At 40.0% G+C, this 18,159-nt stretch overlaps 1 protein-coding gene across 1 annotated transcript; it reads right to left on the bottom strand.

Moving 5' to 3' along the window:
* Positions 1 to 935: 935 nt before the first annotated feature.
* Positions 936 to 15,200, bottom strand: inpp5ja (inositol polyphosphate-5-phosphatase Ja). Its single transcript, XM_086054146.1, has 13 exons — positions 14,939 to 15,200; positions 13,749 to 14,240; positions 11,116 to 11,223; positions 10,910 to 11,018; positions 9,237 to 9,353; positions 7,408 to 7,583; positions 7,210 to 7,321; positions 6,292 to 6,401; positions 5,977 to 6,187; positions 4,557 to 4,694; positions 4,420 to 4,485; positions 4,251 to 4,355; positions 936 to 3,288 (listed from the first exon to the last, which is right to left on the bottom strand). The coding sequence occupies exons 2-13, from the start codon at positions 14,234 to 14,236 to the stop codon at positions 2,821 to 2,823; spliced, it is 2,208 nt and encodes a 735-aa protein (XP_085910272.1). The 5' UTR covers positions 14,237 to 14,240; positions 14,939 to 15,200; the 3' UTR covers positions 936 to 2,820.
* Between the last annotated feature and the right edge of the window lie 2,959 nt (positions 15,201 to 18,159).

Raw genomic sequence — 18,159 nt, 5'->3', positions numbered from 1 at the left:
ATCATTCCCATGCCCTTGGGACACCAATTGACCTTGAAGCAGTGTTGCAAAATTGCCATCCGGCAAGATGTTTTTCTGTCAAAGTACAGTGTTAAAGCTTTACAACTTCAGGTTGTGGAAGATCATGATGCTCAATAACCTGAAGTCCGTAAGGGTAAAGCTTCTGCTTGATCACTCTCTGAAGCATCTGCCACATTGATACTGATATACTCCATATAGACTTTCCCTGGCTTTGTGTGAGCAGAGTTGATTGTTTTTATCACTGATGACAGAAGCAGGCATTTTCACTGCTTGGTTTGTTACGAACATATTCTGTTATGAGAAACTTGCCAATGATAGCATAAATTGTACTACGCAGTGTGATGGCCTTAAAGGTTCTCAAAGTAGTGCTGAACTGCAGTCAGAGACATAGAGTTGTGGCAATTTTGCAAAGCTGCTCCTAAATCAATTGGCAGGCAATGGACAAGAGATTGATATGCTTACAAAAATTGAAAAACCTAAGATGTCAAATAAGGATGGCCTTGCTGGGCTTGTTTGAATGATGAAGCAAAATAGGAAAAAATTAAGTGTACTGTATAGTGTCTTTTGGAACACCCTTTTTTTAGGACATTATGGCCCAATTCCCTGGACACCTTCACAGATAACACTGCTAGACTTTTTGTTAAAGCGGAAATCAACCCAAACAATTTTTTTTCAAGGATATGTTCTATGCAGGCCCATAGTTGAAACATGACATTCTGATTACATTGCGTTTGTGGAATATGAGTTAAGCAGCAAAATCCACCCCTTTTTAACCATCTCAGGGGCATCCATTTTGTCACTTCTGTCGACTGAAAATGACATCACAACTGCTCGGGGCTCAGGTAACGACCAATCACGGCTCAGCTTCAGAAAAGAGGTCAGCCATGATTGGTCGTTAGCTGAGCAGTTGTGATGTAATTTTCAGTCGACAGAGATGGCTAAAAACGGGTGGATTAACTCTTATTCCACAAACGCAACATTTATCAGCAGCCTTGTTTCAACTAGTGCGTTTGCATAGAACATATTCTTGAAAAAATATGTTTGTGTTGACTTTTACTTTAAAGATATTACATGACAAACAAAGATAGTGGACACCAACAACCTGAAGCGAAACATCACTGACACCATTGTCACTATTGACGAGGTAATGCTAAATTGAACATGACAAGAAATTTACGCCTCAGTTTGTATCATTTTCCACAGATCGGCCTATAATTTGCTTTCATACATTTATTTATATTGTAAAGAGACTTTACGGACACCCTTTACATGAACAGAACCAAATAGACCTCATAGCTAGTGGTAAATGCCTTGTGTCTTTCTGCCTGCCTGCCTTGGCAATTACAAAGCCTCGCTAATCCAAATAGCCTCTCCTTCTCTTGATTAAGAAACAAAGAAACATCAGGATAAGCCTCACGTGCATGTAAACCCCAACTAGATGTTCTTTATAGATCTGTGGTGTCAGCAGGTTGTTTTCTGTCTGCTGCCGGTAACAAAGGTCCAAGTTATAGACTCGCTTTTTCCAAGACGTGTCCTGTTAGCATCTGGGGTACACAACTTGTACACAACAGGGCACATATGGGCGAACAACCATTCACATTCACAGCACTGCTGCATACATATTTAAGGTACTACTCAATTGTTTGTTTGTCTATATTAGCAAACACAGACAGGCAAGAATGCAAACAAACAGATGTTGATTTTTCAAACAAGCTGTGTGCATGGGTGGAGTTTTCTTTCTTTTGATATTTTGCTGGACTATACACAGGTAAAATTGGGGAATTTGCGCTGTTGTGGGATGGAGCCAAGCCTCGAGAAAAATCTCGGTACACCACCTGCGCCAAGTGTTAGACTTGGTTTTAGGTAGTGTGAGATTGAGTCTACTTTTTGGCACAAAATTGCGAGATGCGCCGAGGGGAGAGCGACTTGCCCCGGCAAGAAAATGGAGTTGCACCAGTTTTTATGACAAGTGCAGTGTACTTTCTGTGACCAAATTATCAGGGGTGGGGCAGCTCCGTGTGCCGGCATGCCCAGTGAGGCGCATCATGGTCCCAAAGCACTAGACTAGACCTGCCCCGGCACCAAAATTCCTATTTTTTTTTTTTTTTGCACTGACAGCACGGCCGCCTGCCTACCAAAATAGGGCCCTCAGTCTGGATGTCCAATCACTGAGTTCACTCGAACGGGGGTACAATGTATGGTTGACTACAGGAGTGGGGAAATTCTATGGGCCAGATCATTCGTAGATGAGGTTAAAAAAGTGTGTAAAATGTTTAAAATATTTTATTTAATAATAAAATATATATTTTGAACAAATGTTATCTATAATTAATTTAATTATAATGAATTAATTATTCAATAACAGACATAAAAACATTAAATTATTATTTTTTTTATTTGACTAATATATTATTTAAAACAAATTCAATAAATGACATAAACATTTAAATATAACAGGACTCTTGATAATATAAATGCTTAGTGGGCGTGATGACAGAACAGAGCGGTGAACAGGCCATACTTTGCCCACCCCCGATCTAATAGTAGTTTTCAAGTTGCAATTCCATCCATCCATCTTCTACACCACTTATGTTGTTTAATTCATAAACGGTTTTGGTTTTGACTTGCCTGCATGTTTGGCCTCACATTCAATGTTTGTGTTTCTACACATTGGAGCTTGAGAGTCTATAAAAGCACTTGTCAGTGGGACGTGACTCCCAGATAAACACAGTGTGAGATGCTTCGGAAATAGAGAATTGAGGGTTGCGCGCGCATTACAGAGTTCAGTATCCATCTCATCTATGAAGGGTTGTTTCTCCCCGCGTGTCCAAGCTGTTTGAGCCCCGTGGGGCTTACCTGAGCAGGCCTATGCTCCCCTAACATGGCGGCAATCAGGGCCTCCGGTGCCGTAACCCCGCTGCCCGGAGACACAGGGCTCCGGGGGCTGAGAGGGCTGACGGCTGGAGATGACAAAGAGCCAGTGGAAAATAGTCGTTCCTTTTTGGAGGTGGAACCAGGTGAGCGGCTAACTGTCTCTTTGGGCAGGGGGCACAGGCTGAGGACCTGCAGGGAAGGCAGAGGGTTGGCCGAGAGAGCCGGGACGGCGGGGCTGCGGCTGCGACGGTGGCGGCAGTGATGATGCTTAATGGGTTTGGGGCTCGGGCTGCGGGAGTTCGGAGCCAGAAGGACCAGGGTGCTGTCGTCTTCCGAGCTTATCTCGGAGCTGTCGGAGCGGTGTGCCGACGGGCTGTGGATTGGAAGCTTGATCTGCCCGGAATGAAAAAGGACTTTAATACATTAATGGACTTTTAAAAGACACCAATGACAAAACAATGTGCTTGCCTATCATCTAATTAGCAACTCTCTCCTTCACTTCCAATGGTCCATGTTTAGTGTAGTACACATCATGTCACCAAACGGCACAGTGACTGATTATAATTTTGAAGACATCAGCAATGCTAATTAGAGGACGCACCTTGATTGAACATGTCCCTATCCTCAAATTATTATTTTCTGGGGGTACCATCATTTTTGCCCAAGCCTGTTTTGACAGTTTGTTCTTTCAAACAATTCCGTTGAACTACAATTTAAAAGCAATTCATTCACTTTTTATTGATCATTACTTTTGTCACATTCAAGTTATTACTGTGACTACTGTGAGTTTTGTCTTCATTAACAGAGGGGTATCAACAAATGTGTCCATGTGTGAGGCTTAGCATTGAAACCATATTAATTTTTTTTTTTTTTTTTTAAATACTTTTACCACTTATTAACCTAACTTATTAAAACACACTTGAAGTCCCTGCAAGGTAAAACAAAAAATGTCCTATGAATGTTTTGTTGCTGCCAAATTTGAACAAAAAATAAAAAAAGCTCAATCTTCACCCGTCAATCAAATACATTACTTCGTACAGAATCTGCTCTCGTGTCTGTCACCGGGTTGGAAAACGTTTGACGCTGTATTGAATGAACTGTTTACGATCCCTGAAGTGTCTCTGTTATGTGGACCAAGTATATTTTAGAATATCACATAAAATGCTGGCGTTAGGAGCTTAACTGGGGCTACACAGAATTCTGACAGGACCAGACCCCGCCGAGCCATCCTTAATGCCTCTAAAACATTTTGAATGGTTGTCACTGGATTAAGATAACCTTAGGAAAAGGCATTCATTGTAATGTATGTTAGTGTAATAAATACAAAATAAAAAAAATAAAGAAATACACTATACCTGGATGTTTGTTGACAACCCAACAATGCTGTTCATATTATTACTGTAGAAGCCAAGAATGTATTCACAGTCATCTCTTGGCAAGTCCTCCTCTGAAAAAGACACCTGGAAAGAGGGGGACAGAAATTATCCCTGATCCCAGACTGACGAATATCAATATGTGGCCCACCTGCCCTGAATGTTCCCCCTTGGCCCACACATAGGCTTGGTAATCTTTGTAGTGTCGAAATCCAACCTGTGCACAGGCAGAAATGTTGTAAGTGATGACATTCAAATCAAAATACAGAACAAAGCTTCCTAGTGTACCTTATATATCGCTACCCAGTCCCATGAGCTGCGATGATAATTGGACGCAAATGTGAACTTGACTGTGGCGTCGGAGACTTTGAACCATTCCTTGCTAGCCTGCATCTCCACCAGAGGCATGTCCACCCTGAATGGGAACTGCGACACAGAAGCGTGCACTGAAAGACTACTTTCCAAAAATATGTAATCAATTAGTACATCAACAACAACAGAATGAGAACAATACGATTTCGAAAAACTTTTTTTTAAGAACAAAAGTCATCATATTTTGGGAACAGTCTGAAACCAGCAGCTGCTGTCTCTCTGTAAAAGATATGGCAATATTCTCATAATAGCAATACTTCATACTAAAAATTTAGATTTTCTTCTTCTTATATTACAATTTCATTTTTATAAAATTAAGACTCTTTTTTCATAACATTCCAACATCCTTCACATATAAAGGCCTTTTTTCCCCACAGAATGTTTTCCTGGTTTTGAAATATATTCTCTAAATAATGTTTTCTTTCCCCCTCATGATATTCTTGTTTTATTCACAAATATTCTTATTTAAGTACAACTCTTTCTTCTTAAACTTCCAAAATTATTCATGTGAAATGACATTAAAGTACTTCTTTTTGCTCCTAATTTTACGGCATTATTCTCATAAAAGGATGTCTTTTTCCTCGTAACTTTACGTTACTCTTGTAAAGCTATAACTTTATTGTTTTGATTATGAATTTTTCCATATCTTATTTTAACTTTATTCATGTAAAATTCCAACTGTACTCTCATTCTTGTTGAATTAAAACTTTTTATCATAAACTTACCACTTTTTTCCCTTTATTTTATTACAACTATTATAATACTACTTACACATCGGATACTTTCTTATCGTTAAATTATAACTCATTTCCAAATGACGTTTTGACTTTATTTACATAAAATTCCAACTTTCTTTGGACAAAACAACCCGAGAAATTGGGCTGTTTTGTACAAAACAACACAAGAACGTGGGTCTAATTGACCCAATTTGTGGATCGGTCCATTTTTGACCCAAAATTGTGTTATTTTTAACCCAACTGTTTTTAGAGTGATGACCAACTTTAAAATGCAGTAGCGTGGTGGGCCTGAGTCTTCATCAAAAACAAGGCTGAGGTTTTATTCCTAGTGCACAATTTTAACATCAACATTGCACATAAATATAAGGGAAAAAAACTCTAGCTATGCAATAATTCAATAATTATTTACTGCACAGAAATGAAATTTAAAAATTAAACCAACAACTTTATTCTTGTAGCATCATAAAATATATATTTTTTTACTTGTCACAACTTCTAACACTCCCCGGTGAAATTTAAAAAAGCGAGCAAATTCTAATAAACGAATCTTCATAGCAACATGTGGCTGCGGTTTGAAAATATGTGACGTATTCACTCACGTGCAGGGAAAACATGGCCGTCACAGGCTTGTGATCACTGATGGTGAACGCCATGTGACTCTTGTATGCCTGCTGCGTCACTTTGGTCGCACCACCCAGCCAGGAGGTCAGACCCCTCTGAAGTGCTGCATTGTGGGTAGGAACCGGGGAGCCGGTGCGGCGGAGGCGCCAGAGGATACGATCAGTCCACGCGGGCTTCCTCTTTTTAGCGCTGAACCACGTGTGGAAACATTAAAAACGGCGGTTAGGTCCTCCGCACAAATAACATGAAACGAAAGGGTAAAGCTGTGGTTCATGGAATGATGAAGGCCAGACCTTGTATCATAGGTGTGTGTGCCCACATCAAACTTATATGTAGGTGGGAATTTGAGTGGACCCTCCAAGAAGCCTTCCAGGATGGATTCTGTGCTTTTAGCCATGTTGAGCTGAGCGTAAGACAAAACCGAATAAGCACACCCTGTTATAATGGCTGCTTTACTGCCCTCTGCTGCTTCATTCTTGACAGAACGCAAATTCCTGCAGTCAGACAGGACTACAAGCAGCAGTTTGGCAGATGGCAGAGTAAACCAAACAGGCTTCAAGCTGTTTAAAGTTTACTGTCAAACTAAACATTCAACAAAGACACATCGCATAGTTGGAACATCTACATCAATTTTTATGTCTGCTAGTTTAATGCTAACACATGATGGGAAATGCCATAGGCAGACTAACGAATAGCATCTACGTATTGCGGGGTTATAATGCTTTAGGGAATGGATATTTGGACACAACATAATGCAGCAACACATGTAGACAGACACTATACAAAATACTCACTATTCTTTATCTTCTGTGAAAAAACAACTAACATTTCTACAGCGTCAATTACAGTCGTCTTCTTCATTTGTTCGGCGTTATTATACTGCCACGCAATGGCCGAGCTGTGCACGCCAGAAGGCGCCGCAATGAATTAATCATAACGGGCAAACTGTTTGATTTTTTTTTTACATTGTTTAGGTTGACTTCCTCTTTAACATTGTGACAAAATTGGATTTTTCATTTGTATTAGTGTGCCGTGTTTTTTTCGGAAAAGCGCAAGAAGCAAATCAACTCGAACGTCATTCGCTGAAGTTAACACGAATGGCAAATGAAGATATATATATATATATATATATATATATATATATATATATATATATATATATAGTACCATGTATTGATGATGACGATGATGATGATGATGATGATGCTCACCTGATCTCGCTCCCACAGTAGAGGGAGCTTATTGCTGTCAATTGCACATTTCACCACATGGATGTCATAGTCTTCAATTCGGAAATTTAAATCTCCAAACCAAAACACAACGCTAAAGAAACAGAAAATATTACGTGCTGTGTTCACACATTTTTTTGGTGCATATTTTCAAACATATCCTGAAAAAAAGCCACCCACTCGTGATCCAGTACCCCGGTGGCAGCCCCTCCTTCGAACTGCTGCTGCTGCAGGATGCTCTCAAAGTCCTCCATCCTCTGCTCAAGGTTCCTCATGTGAGCGGGCAGGTGACAGTTGAGGAAGCACACGGGGTGTCCAAAGACACTCATGCTTGCGCTCACGCCACCTTTGTTACCCTGCAGGGAGTGCGCAGACCAGCAACCGCGGGATAGCATGAAAAGCAACAACACATCCTGATAAATTCATTGGCTTTTTTTGTTGTGGTTTATGTTTTATTGTTTATGCTATTTTTGTGTGTTCAGTGATGTATCCATCCATGTAAGCCGTACACACATTACAATGTATGAACTGCTGCACCCATGAGTTAAAATGTTTTTATTGTCTTTCCAGTGCTGTTGAAATTTGTCTTTTCTCACGAAATTATTCGAGATACGAGCCATTGCTGGGCTGATGTTTTGCTTTGACTTGAGAACAAAAATCTGAGATGCGAGAAATTCTTCCCAAAAAGGGCTTCATACTGTTTATCACCACTCCTAGTCTACGTTTATGGTCAAACTTAACACAAAACAAAAAAAATTACACTTTGTGTATTTAAAACAATCATAGAGCTGCCTCATTAAAGTACATTTAGCCTAATGCTAACAAACACCGCGTAACGTAGAAGACGAGCTAACCAATAGCATCAATGTCATAACCCTTTACACAACTGTTATTTGAACAAAAACAGTGGAGCAACACATGCAGACAGATAATGTAACAATACTCATGGCCACATATTCGTTCTCCTCTTTATTGCGGTTTACAGGGGAGTAACTTCTGACCATCTCCATTTACTGTATATCTGTATCTGTATAATACTGCTCGCATGTGGCCGAAGAGGGTACGCCAGAAGGAGTGGCACAATGTGATTGAATTGAAAGAAAAATATGACAAAAACTGTTGAATTCTTGACATTCTATTTAATTATGTCAATACTGTATGTTTTATAAAGAGTAATGTTAGAGAGTGCTATTTTCTTATTAAAAAAACACAGCACATTTTTGGGGAGGGACTATCAGTAAGACTTTTCTGAACATTAGTCAACACAGTATTCTTTTTTTTATGGGTTATTCATTTTCAATAATTGCTTGGTTGATTTATTATCAAGAATTAAAAAAAATAATTAGTACAATAAATTGTGCTCCTACATTTAATTTGTATCTATTAATTAATTGCCTAACTAATCTGACTTAAAATGAATTATAACTATTTTTTAACAATCTGAATGGGAATTAATTATTAATTCAGAATGAGAAGAAATATTTTAGGCAACTATCATTTTCTCCTATATTTTGCTTACCTCATCTAGAAATGGTGTGGCCCATCTGACCAATTGAAAAATCAAATACATGTATTAGGCGCAAAGGTTTGACCATCTGATCAGTGCGTACTATTCTGTGCTAATAGAGCATCATAGCATCCAAAATTATGTCATCTCTAGAATTCATTCTAAATTCAATACAACTAAATGTAAAATGCCTTGACTGAATACTAAAACCTTGACGGGCGTCTGCGCCCTTTGAGTGCTCTTATTTTCAAAGCAGTGAGCCAGACGCCTGCTGCAGCACTGACCTCAAAAAGAAGGAGACTGCACCATCACACTGGTGTGACGCCGACATCAACAATGTGCGGAAGGTCACACTCTGACAAATCCACACTCACACGTGCAAACACTTGCTGGCGTGTTCCACCTTTCAAAGCCTGCCCGTTACACCATACCAACGCTACCGCGCGATGGCAAATTGTGCGAGGACATAAATTCAAGAGCAGCGCGGCAGGCACGTACGTACCCAACACCCGCCGAGTCCTGTACGAGTGCTTTGTGTCTGTACGCCTCGGAGGAATGGAAGATGGACAAATTTGGAGAAGACCAGCAGCAGCACGCCCTGCATCCGCTGGGACGCCACCTACAAAAAAAAAAAAAAAAAAAAGGCTACACAAATGAACATACACAATACTTTGCAAAAAGAAGGCCATTTGTTTTATTTTGACACAGCATAGCACCTGATAAGAAAATAAACTCAATATATTGCGCATTTGTGTTTGTCACTGCATGTACCACATGCATAAAGCCACTACACTAGTTAATTCAACAAATGTAACTGGCTGGCTCAGTAATGAAGTGCTGCTTCCATGGGTGAAAATACATTCTATGGTTTTACTCGTTTTTTTGGACTCAGGACTCAACAAGTAGTAAAAAAAAAAAAAACTAATTTGAAAGGTACTCATAAAAGATGGAGAAAAGTATGATATACTGAAATTCTTGATCTCCAATATGTTTTCAGAAACAAACAAACAACACTATATTTAGGAAGGACACTGGTATTTTTAATTGATTCGGTAAACAGTAAAGTAAAAACCACTTGAGCAACGATATGGGGACCAGCACACCAACACACTGCATAAAAACAAAAAAGCAACAGTTTTGCATCTAGAGAACATTTCTTCAAAAAAGATGTTAATGCCACTCTCATTAGAAGTTTAGTGTCAAACTAAATATCAAACTACAAGATTACACATTGTGCATATGACACAACCTCACAGCTTCAACTTTGGTCTACTAGTCTGTTTAGCTTAATGCTAACAAACAATGCAAAACGCCATTGACGGACTAACACATAGCATCAGCGTCACAGTATTATAAGCCTTTAAAGGGAAGTCAACCCAAACATTTTTGGCCAATTGAAACAAGGCATTACATGGCATGGCATCACAGTGTCTCGGGGCTCAGGTATTGACCAATCACAGCTCACCTGTTTTCTGAAGCTGAGTCATGATTGGTTGTTACCTGAGCCTTGAGCAGTTGTGATGTCATTTTCAGTGGACAAAAGTGACAAAATGGCCGCTCCCAGAGATGGCTAAAAAGGGGTTGTTTTTGCTGCTTAACTCATATTCCACAAATGCAATATTAATCAGAATGCCTTGTCTCAACTAGTGGGCCTGTACAGAACATGTTCTTAAAAAATGTATGTTTGGGTTGACTTCCCTTTAAGCAACAGATACTTGAACACAAATGGTGGAGCAACACACGTAGACAGTATAAAAAGATTCACATTAATATATTATTTATCCTCTGTAAAGAATGACTAATATTACTGTGGCTTACTCTGAAGTTTGACCAGCTTCTCCATGTATGTGTGTATCCGTATGCCTGTATTCTACTGCCCCCATGTGATGTGGCCATGGTGTACAAACAAGCAGGAGTAATATAATGCCCACTGAAAATGAAGCAAAATCTGTGACAAAAACGGTTTAATTCTTTATATCCACCCATCCGTTATTCTAGATAATTATGTCATAACTGTATTTTTTTTTATAGTTTTTATGATACGGTGTTATTATTTTTATTTTTTTAAAAAACACTTGACAAACATAAACAATAAATTTAATGTTACTGTAAGATTTTTTTTTTCACAGTGATTCTGTTAATAAATAACAAATAATCTGATGAGTCTTTACCAACCAGAACATATCCAAAGGGACTGAGCGTGTCCATGCAGAGCTCACTCCACTGGTCTGAGAAAAGAGCATCCTTCAGCCGCTTGTTGATCATGGAGTTCACCTCCTGGAGCCTGTACAGTGTGAAAATTGAAAAGCGAACCAAAAAAATGGCCATCAGAAGAGGGACAGATGAGCGAGTGGGCACCCTGGCATAGCCACCCCGCTTACCCAATGACAAACATGTCAACACTCCCATCTGACACGTTGGGTTCAAACAGAGCGCTGACATCATCCGGTGGGACGGCCGAGCCCACGTTCCATGTGGCGATGTGGACCCTGTGACGGTGAACAAGCCACATTAGATTTCAGTCATAGTGAACTTAAAAGCTCCAGCTCTCGGTGTGGCTAGATCGAGAGGGAAAATAAAGATTAAGCGTGATTAATGCCTCTTTTTTTTTTTGATGGAAAGGTTGTTCTTGCATTAATGTAATATGTCTTACATAACGCAAAGCAATACCCGGTAATATATAGTATAGGTTACAGCAGTGGCGGTACTAAGTTTTGGCGGTACTGAGCTTTGGACCTGGGCCTTCACTTCAGTTGGGACTTTATTTACCTAATCCAGCACTTGACATCACCACTATCACATCGCAAAATAATATACAATAATACGATATAACTGTCTGGCATTAAAGAGAGCGAGACAGAGGCATTTGGGATATTTGAGCAGCAAAATCCACTCGTTTTAACCCATCTCAGGGGGCGGCCATTTTGTCACTTCTGTTGACTGTAAATGACATCACAGTTGCTCATAGCTCACCTTTTTTCTGCAACTGAGCCATGATTGGCCGTTACCTGAGCCCTGACAACTGTGATGTCATTAACAGTAAACAGAAGTGACAAAATGGCCGCCCCTTGAGATGGACAAAAACGAGCGGATATTACTGCTCAACTCATATTCCACAAACACAATATTAATCAGAATACCGTGTTTAGACTATAGTGGGCCTGCATGGAACATATTCGTGTAAAGAAAATTTGGGGGTTGACTTCCTATTTAAAGGCCCTGACTGAACACAACTGGGTCACAGTATGGTGTGGAGGGACTTTGGGGGAAAGGTGGGGCACACCCTAGACTGATCACCAGTCAATCACAGGGCACATATAGAGACAGACAACCGATGCCATCAACAGTAACATTCAAACCATCACTGAGTGGGATCTGAACCCATGCTGCCCACACAGAAGCCTGGCAAGGGAGCCACCACAGCACCAGTGACAAGCTACGATTAAATACAGCAAACAAAAAGTGTATCATCATGATTTATACAAAATTGAAAATGATTACGCAAATTTTGTGGTTAAAATGTAAATTTGAACATATTTATCTCCTTTTGAATACATTTTTGGTCCGTTAGATCGTTTTATGAGGTTTGTATTGTTTACTTTATTTGTTGTTACATTAAAGTGGAAGTCAACGCAAACATATTTTTCTCAACAATATGTTCTATGCAAGCCCACTAGTTGAAACAGGGCATTCTGATAAATATTGCGTTTGTGGAATAAGATTTAATCCACTCGTTTTTAACCATCTCCGGGGGCGGCCATTTTGTCTTCTGTCGATTGACAATGACTCCGATTCAGAAAACAGGTCACCTGTGATTGGTCGTTGTGAGCAGTTGTGATGTCATTATCAGTCGACAGAAGACAAAATGGCCGCCCCCAGAGATGGCTAAAAATGAGTGAATTTTGCTGCTTAATTTATATTCCACAAACGCAAAATTAATCAGAATGCCATGTTTCAACTAGTGGCCCTGCTGCGAACATATTCTTGAAAAAAATATGTTTGGGTTGACTTCCGCTTTAACCCTTTCAGGCGGTGACCTTGTATATTCATAATACAATTTGGAAAGTTTCATTGATTATTTCAGATTTAGCGCCTTACTCTTTATACTCTATAACTTAAAGCTTTCAGAAAATATTACTTCTGTGTCATTGCTTTTTTTGTAATGGAGTTTTTTTGGGGGCTTTTTATCTTCAAACAATTCCTTATGGTAGGATTTGAACTGATTTAAAATGTGTACAGAGCTGTCAAAAGATCAATGATAAATCTATGTGGATACAACTCAAAATCTTGAATATTAAATCAAACACAAGAATGTGTTGATACTGGCCTGGTTGGGCCAATGTCAGTTAACTTATGTGGCACCTGGCCTATAGTCCACTGTTGCTGTACAAGCCTGTCACGTCCCTATCACATTAAAACGTGAAACATATCACCTTAAAACGTAATAACTTATTACGTGAAAATGAAAACCATGTTAAATGTGATGAATTTGACTTCCTCAGTAAGCCTAACACGAAGCAATTATTTCCAGTTCAGGTCACTGGCATGGTCCTTTTGGGGTCTCGACTGAATCAAAATGACTAGCTATGCATACACTAGTACTGTAAAAAAAAAATAAGGCCAAGTGTTTAAAATAATTTCAGATTCAAAACGTAGTTGAAACCAAATGTTTAGAATTGATATCCACTGTAGCAGCCATTTTCAAACCTTTAGACTCCTATGTTGTCCTCCCTCTAAAGCAAGTTGTACAGTATTAAAAGATGCTGCTTCTGTTTGTGGGCAAGCGAGGCTACGGGAAGACTGCCAAGTGGATTTAAAGCAGCTCCATTCCGCTCTCAGCAAGAAGCTTTTAGAGAAAACAGCCGCTTTGATTGATATGACGCCTTCGGGCGCACATTACCTTGCTTACTGCGGCTGCATTCGAGCACAACATTGAGCCTTCTACAAAACGGCTAGACAGACAGCACTTAATAGACACAAGTGTCAATAGCGACGTCAACAGCTATAGTCTCACCTGAAGTCATTGTTATCACCAGTGGTCTTGTCACTGTGCATTTGTGTTGTATTGGCAGGGGGTGGAGGACTGAGACTTGATTTGGGGCTCAGGGAGGCCTGGGGTCTGTGAGGAGACATCGAGGACTCTGGCGGGGAACGCGGCAGGATATTGGCACTCTGAGGACCCGGGATACAAACTGGCATCAGATCTATATCCTTGGGAGGGATAATGGCAGGTCTAGGAGCAGGTTTAGTCCTGAGGGCGGTGGGTCTCGGTCGGCTTATGTTGGTCAGCGTCGCAAGGGCTGGCCCGGATTTGATTTGCGTGTGGTCTCTTGAGACGGGAGGGTTTAGTGCAGGGTGGTTGTTCTGCACAGTCCCAGATGGTACAATAGCAGCTGGTCCTCGAGGTGGACCTGGACCTGGTGTGGTTTGTGCACAGGGTCCAGGTTGCACTTTGGGACCATGAGGGAGTGCAGTGGGGGGTTTCTGCCTTGTGTGATCCATTGGCCTGCACAGAACAGCATCCAATAAACACTGAGAAACACCAGGATCTGAGGTGGGCCGCTTCCCCTCTGAACTGTGAGATGGATCAGGTACAGTGCGACATATGCTAACTCTAAGAACAATTTAGAATCTTGTGTTGATGCCCAAATACCCAGCGAAATGCTATGCAAGCACAGGGCAAATATGCAACTCCCAACTGAGATTCAAGAACCTTAGAACTGTGAGACAGATTTGCTAACCACCAGGCTGATCATACGGCCTTGTAGTGTCCAATTCTTTCATTTTTATTTTATTTTACATGACACCACCAACCGATCCCCCTGACGTCCAGTGATGATGCCATCATGAGTCTGCAAATGGGGGCTGAGGAACTAACTTTGGACCTGTCTTGTTCCTGAGCATTGCTAATTAAAGCCTGACCTCCTTTTGGCAATGGAGGACAGATGTAGTTGAGCTCAGACAGGTCAAAAGGTAGGACCCACCATCACCCTACAACCATCACCACACACCGCCATGCTTTTGTTTACCCGAGCACCCGTTACATTATTCATGATATGCAAATAAGCATTCAGAAAGGCTCAAATCCATCTTCGGCACAGCACTGTTATCCCTACAAAGGCAGAATTTGAAATACAACTCCAAAGTGGATCTCAGGAGACAGTGAGGTTGCAATCCAAGCAGTTTTCAACACATTTGTCCTACCTTTCATGCGTTCTGCTGCAAGGTGAAGCGCCTAGCACAGCTCATAAATTCCTTATGGGAGGACGGAGGATCGGACCGGAGAGAGAGAAAGGTGGTGGTGGTACATGGGCCACACGGCTGTCGGGACGAGAGGCGGTCACATGATTTTGTGCATGTTGACTGATGATGATGAGGATGATGAGGAGGAGGCGGAGGATTGGAGCTGATCCGACTTAATGTTTTACCGTGCAGCTGGACACAGCATCCTGCATGTCAACCCCCTCCCAACCTTGCTCTACCTCTCTTGCTCTCTCACTCACTCAGTGACGCATGCATCTCATACAGGAGAGATAATCATTTTGCCACAAAATTGACTTTAATCTTGCACACATGATAACTGAGAAAAAAAAACGTTAAAAAGTTATCGTAACAGAAAACTAGATGTTAATATTCTACAAATAAAATATATATAAAAAATAACTAAAATACATAAAAAGAAAATACAAATGTGATTATTGTTTATTATTATTACTATTATTATTCAAAACTCCTAAAAAAAAACGAATCTTGAATATTAAATATCATCCATACAGCATACTCTAAATTACAAACCTTAGAGCTTATTATGATTAACATGAAAAAAGACACACTGTGTAAAAATAAATAAATACATAAATAAATACATAAATAAATACATAAATAAATAAATCAGTATATCTACTAATACAAATTTAACATGCCTGTTTATGCTTTTTAGGTTTAGGCCACATCGGCAAAAATCAAGGTCGCGAGAAGGCTAAAAACATTGTAAAACATCTCAGTATGATACAGTGCACTTGTATAACCGTACAATCTACAACCACTATAACAAGTCAAAGGGGACATTTAAATTGTTGGACCCATTGCATTAGGTCTGGCATTTTTAACACAATATTAATTTAAAAAATGTATTGGATAGTTGGCTGCTGCCACTTAGCGGTCACTGACACAACTGCAACTTATCTAATAAAGTATCTTGATGATGGTTGTTGTTCAGTGATGACGACGATGGTGCCTGAGGTTGTATAACGCACACACGCAAAGTAGTTACATGTTCACTGGTTTGACGCGTGACTCTCTCATTTACAAGAATGTACGGGTGTTTTTTTTCCGTAATACATGATAGATATGTCATGTTTTACTCCAATGAAAAAGTGTTGTTCCATGAATAAAAAACGCATGATATAGTATTGAAAGAAAAATGCATCTTTAATGTAGTCCTGTTGTATGAAACGGATGCATTTACTTGTATCTTTAAAACACAGATTTACCCCTCTTGGAGAGTTAATTCGGTACATACACAATGGATTCATTTTGAGCAAGAGCTGGGCCTCGCCTATTTCCCGTCTGCATATTTAATCGACCCGCGTGGTCCCAGTCTGTCCGAGTCAGCCAAACCACGTGGAGAACGGATTTAACCTGTACCACGTCACACGCAGGTGCCGCAACTCCTGAGACGCGGCCGAGTAAGGAAAAAATAAAAAATACGGCCCCACAGACGCAATGACATGTGTCCCATATTGTTTTTGTTTCACTTATCATCACACTGTGCGTGTGTGTCTTTTGTTTTTGTTTTATATTTTTTCGTTGTTTGGCTGCGCGTCTGCCCATGTGGCGCCTGCTTGAGACGTAAGAATACGTTCTTAACGCCGATTGGCTGTCGTCGCCGAGGGCTGGACCGGGACCACTGGTCGATTAAAATATGCAGAGGGAACGCGATGGAGGTTATTGCATCGTCTGAGGTTACTAAAAGAGTCGAAATAGTTTAAACATCCCTCAGAAGCGACGGTGCGACACTTTGCAGTTTCCGGTTCTGCTCTTTTTTTTATTGACACTTTCAATGAAACGTTTACAAACATATAATCATTGAATAACAAAGTGAAAATATCAATGTAATGCAAGAAATAAGCAAAAAGCAAAAAGCAACACACGCACACACGCACACGTCACACACGCACGCACGCACACGCACACGCACACCCACACACACATACACACGCACACAATGCCAACATAGAAGAAAAAAGAAAATAATAATAATAATAATAAAGTGGAGTTCACGTGTTCTCCCCGTGCGTGGGTTTTCTCCTAGTACTCCGGTTCCGTCTTACATTCCAAAAACATGCATGGTAGGTTACTTGGACACTCTAAATTGCCCCTCGGTGTGATTGTGAGTGCAAATGTTTGTTTGTCTCTGTGTGTCCTGCGATTGGTTTGCAACCAATCCAGGGTGTCCCCTGCCTACTGCCCGAAGACAGCTGGGATAGGCTCCAGCACCCCCCGCTACCCTTGTGAGGATAAGCGGTGTAGATAATGGATGGATACGCTATACAAATAAAATTGTATTTTATTGTATTGTATTTGCTGTATGACATAACGTGGAAAAATTACGTCGGTGCCACGTAACTCCGAGTCCGTAAGTGCGGAGTAGGTTGCGTAGCGACTCCTCCCATTGTTCACTGTACAAAATGTTCTAAGACATTTTGTTTAAAAAAAAAAATCATCGCTAATAAATATTGCCATTACTTTCAAACAAATTTGCAACAAATTATACCCTTTTCAATCCAGGCTTTATTACACAAAGTTTTATTCTATCTGATAATTTACTATTGTTCCAAATGATTTCTTGAGGAGAAAAATTATTCACATGGCATAATTTCCACACTAATAAGGCTCGTTGATGATATTTTGAAAGTTTAAGTGGTAATTTTGTAATAGAAAAATTGCAACTCAATAAGATTCGTAGAACATCTGTTTGAAATATGTTATGACGAATAAAAAAAAAATCCAGTGTCGTTGGTTGTTCCATGGATTTCTTAAACCATATTTTGAACGTAGAGTTCAAATGAAAAAGAATAGACTTCTAACCCCCTTTCTGCTCTCTGTAGTCTGTAAGAATTTCATTTTTGAGATGGGGATGTCTGTTTTTCTCAACAAAATGCACAAAAAAGTTGTTAATATATTTACAATGTGGATCATTCATAAAATTGATAAAGTTAGATAACTGAATCTCGACACGCCTTCAGCTTTTGAGAAAAAGTTTCCAGGTCTACTCTGCACAAACTGCAAAATACGAGTGACGTCTGCTGGTCTTATATATCATATAACTCATTGCATAAATAAGAACATACGTAATCGTCACGCGGCACTGCACTGCACAAACAAACTGCGCAAAGACAAAAATGTTGTTGCTGTTGTTTTTT

Source organism: Filicampus tigris, chromosome 15, assembly GCF_054856515.1.
Source record: "Filicampus tigris isolate MCC_2025a chromosome 15, RoL_Ftig_1.0, whole genome shotgun sequence".
Taxonomy (NCBI): Eukaryota; Metazoa; Chordata; class Actinopteri; order Syngnathiformes; family Syngnathidae; genus Filicampus; species Filicampus tigris.
Note: the sequence above shows the minus strand (reverse complement) of the source record. Positions and strands in the feature narration are given on the sequence as shown.

What these genes read in the sequence shown, in the direction of transcription:
- inpp5ja (XM_086054146.1), bottom strand. Translation starts at nt 14,236, where the DNA reads ATGGATCACACAAGGCAGAAACCCCCCACTGCACTCCCTCATGGTCCC. An exon ending in GTCCCTTTGGATATGTTCTG is followed by an intron (nt 9,354 to 10,909) that starts GTTGGTAAAGAC and finishes TTTTTTTTGTAG; the next exon opens with GTGGCGTCCCAGCGGATGCA. An exon ending in ACACACACCTATGATACAAG is followed by an intron (nt 6,188 to 6,291) that starts GTCTGGCCTTCA and finishes CACGTGGTTCAG; the next exon opens with CGCTAAAAAGAGGAAGCCCG.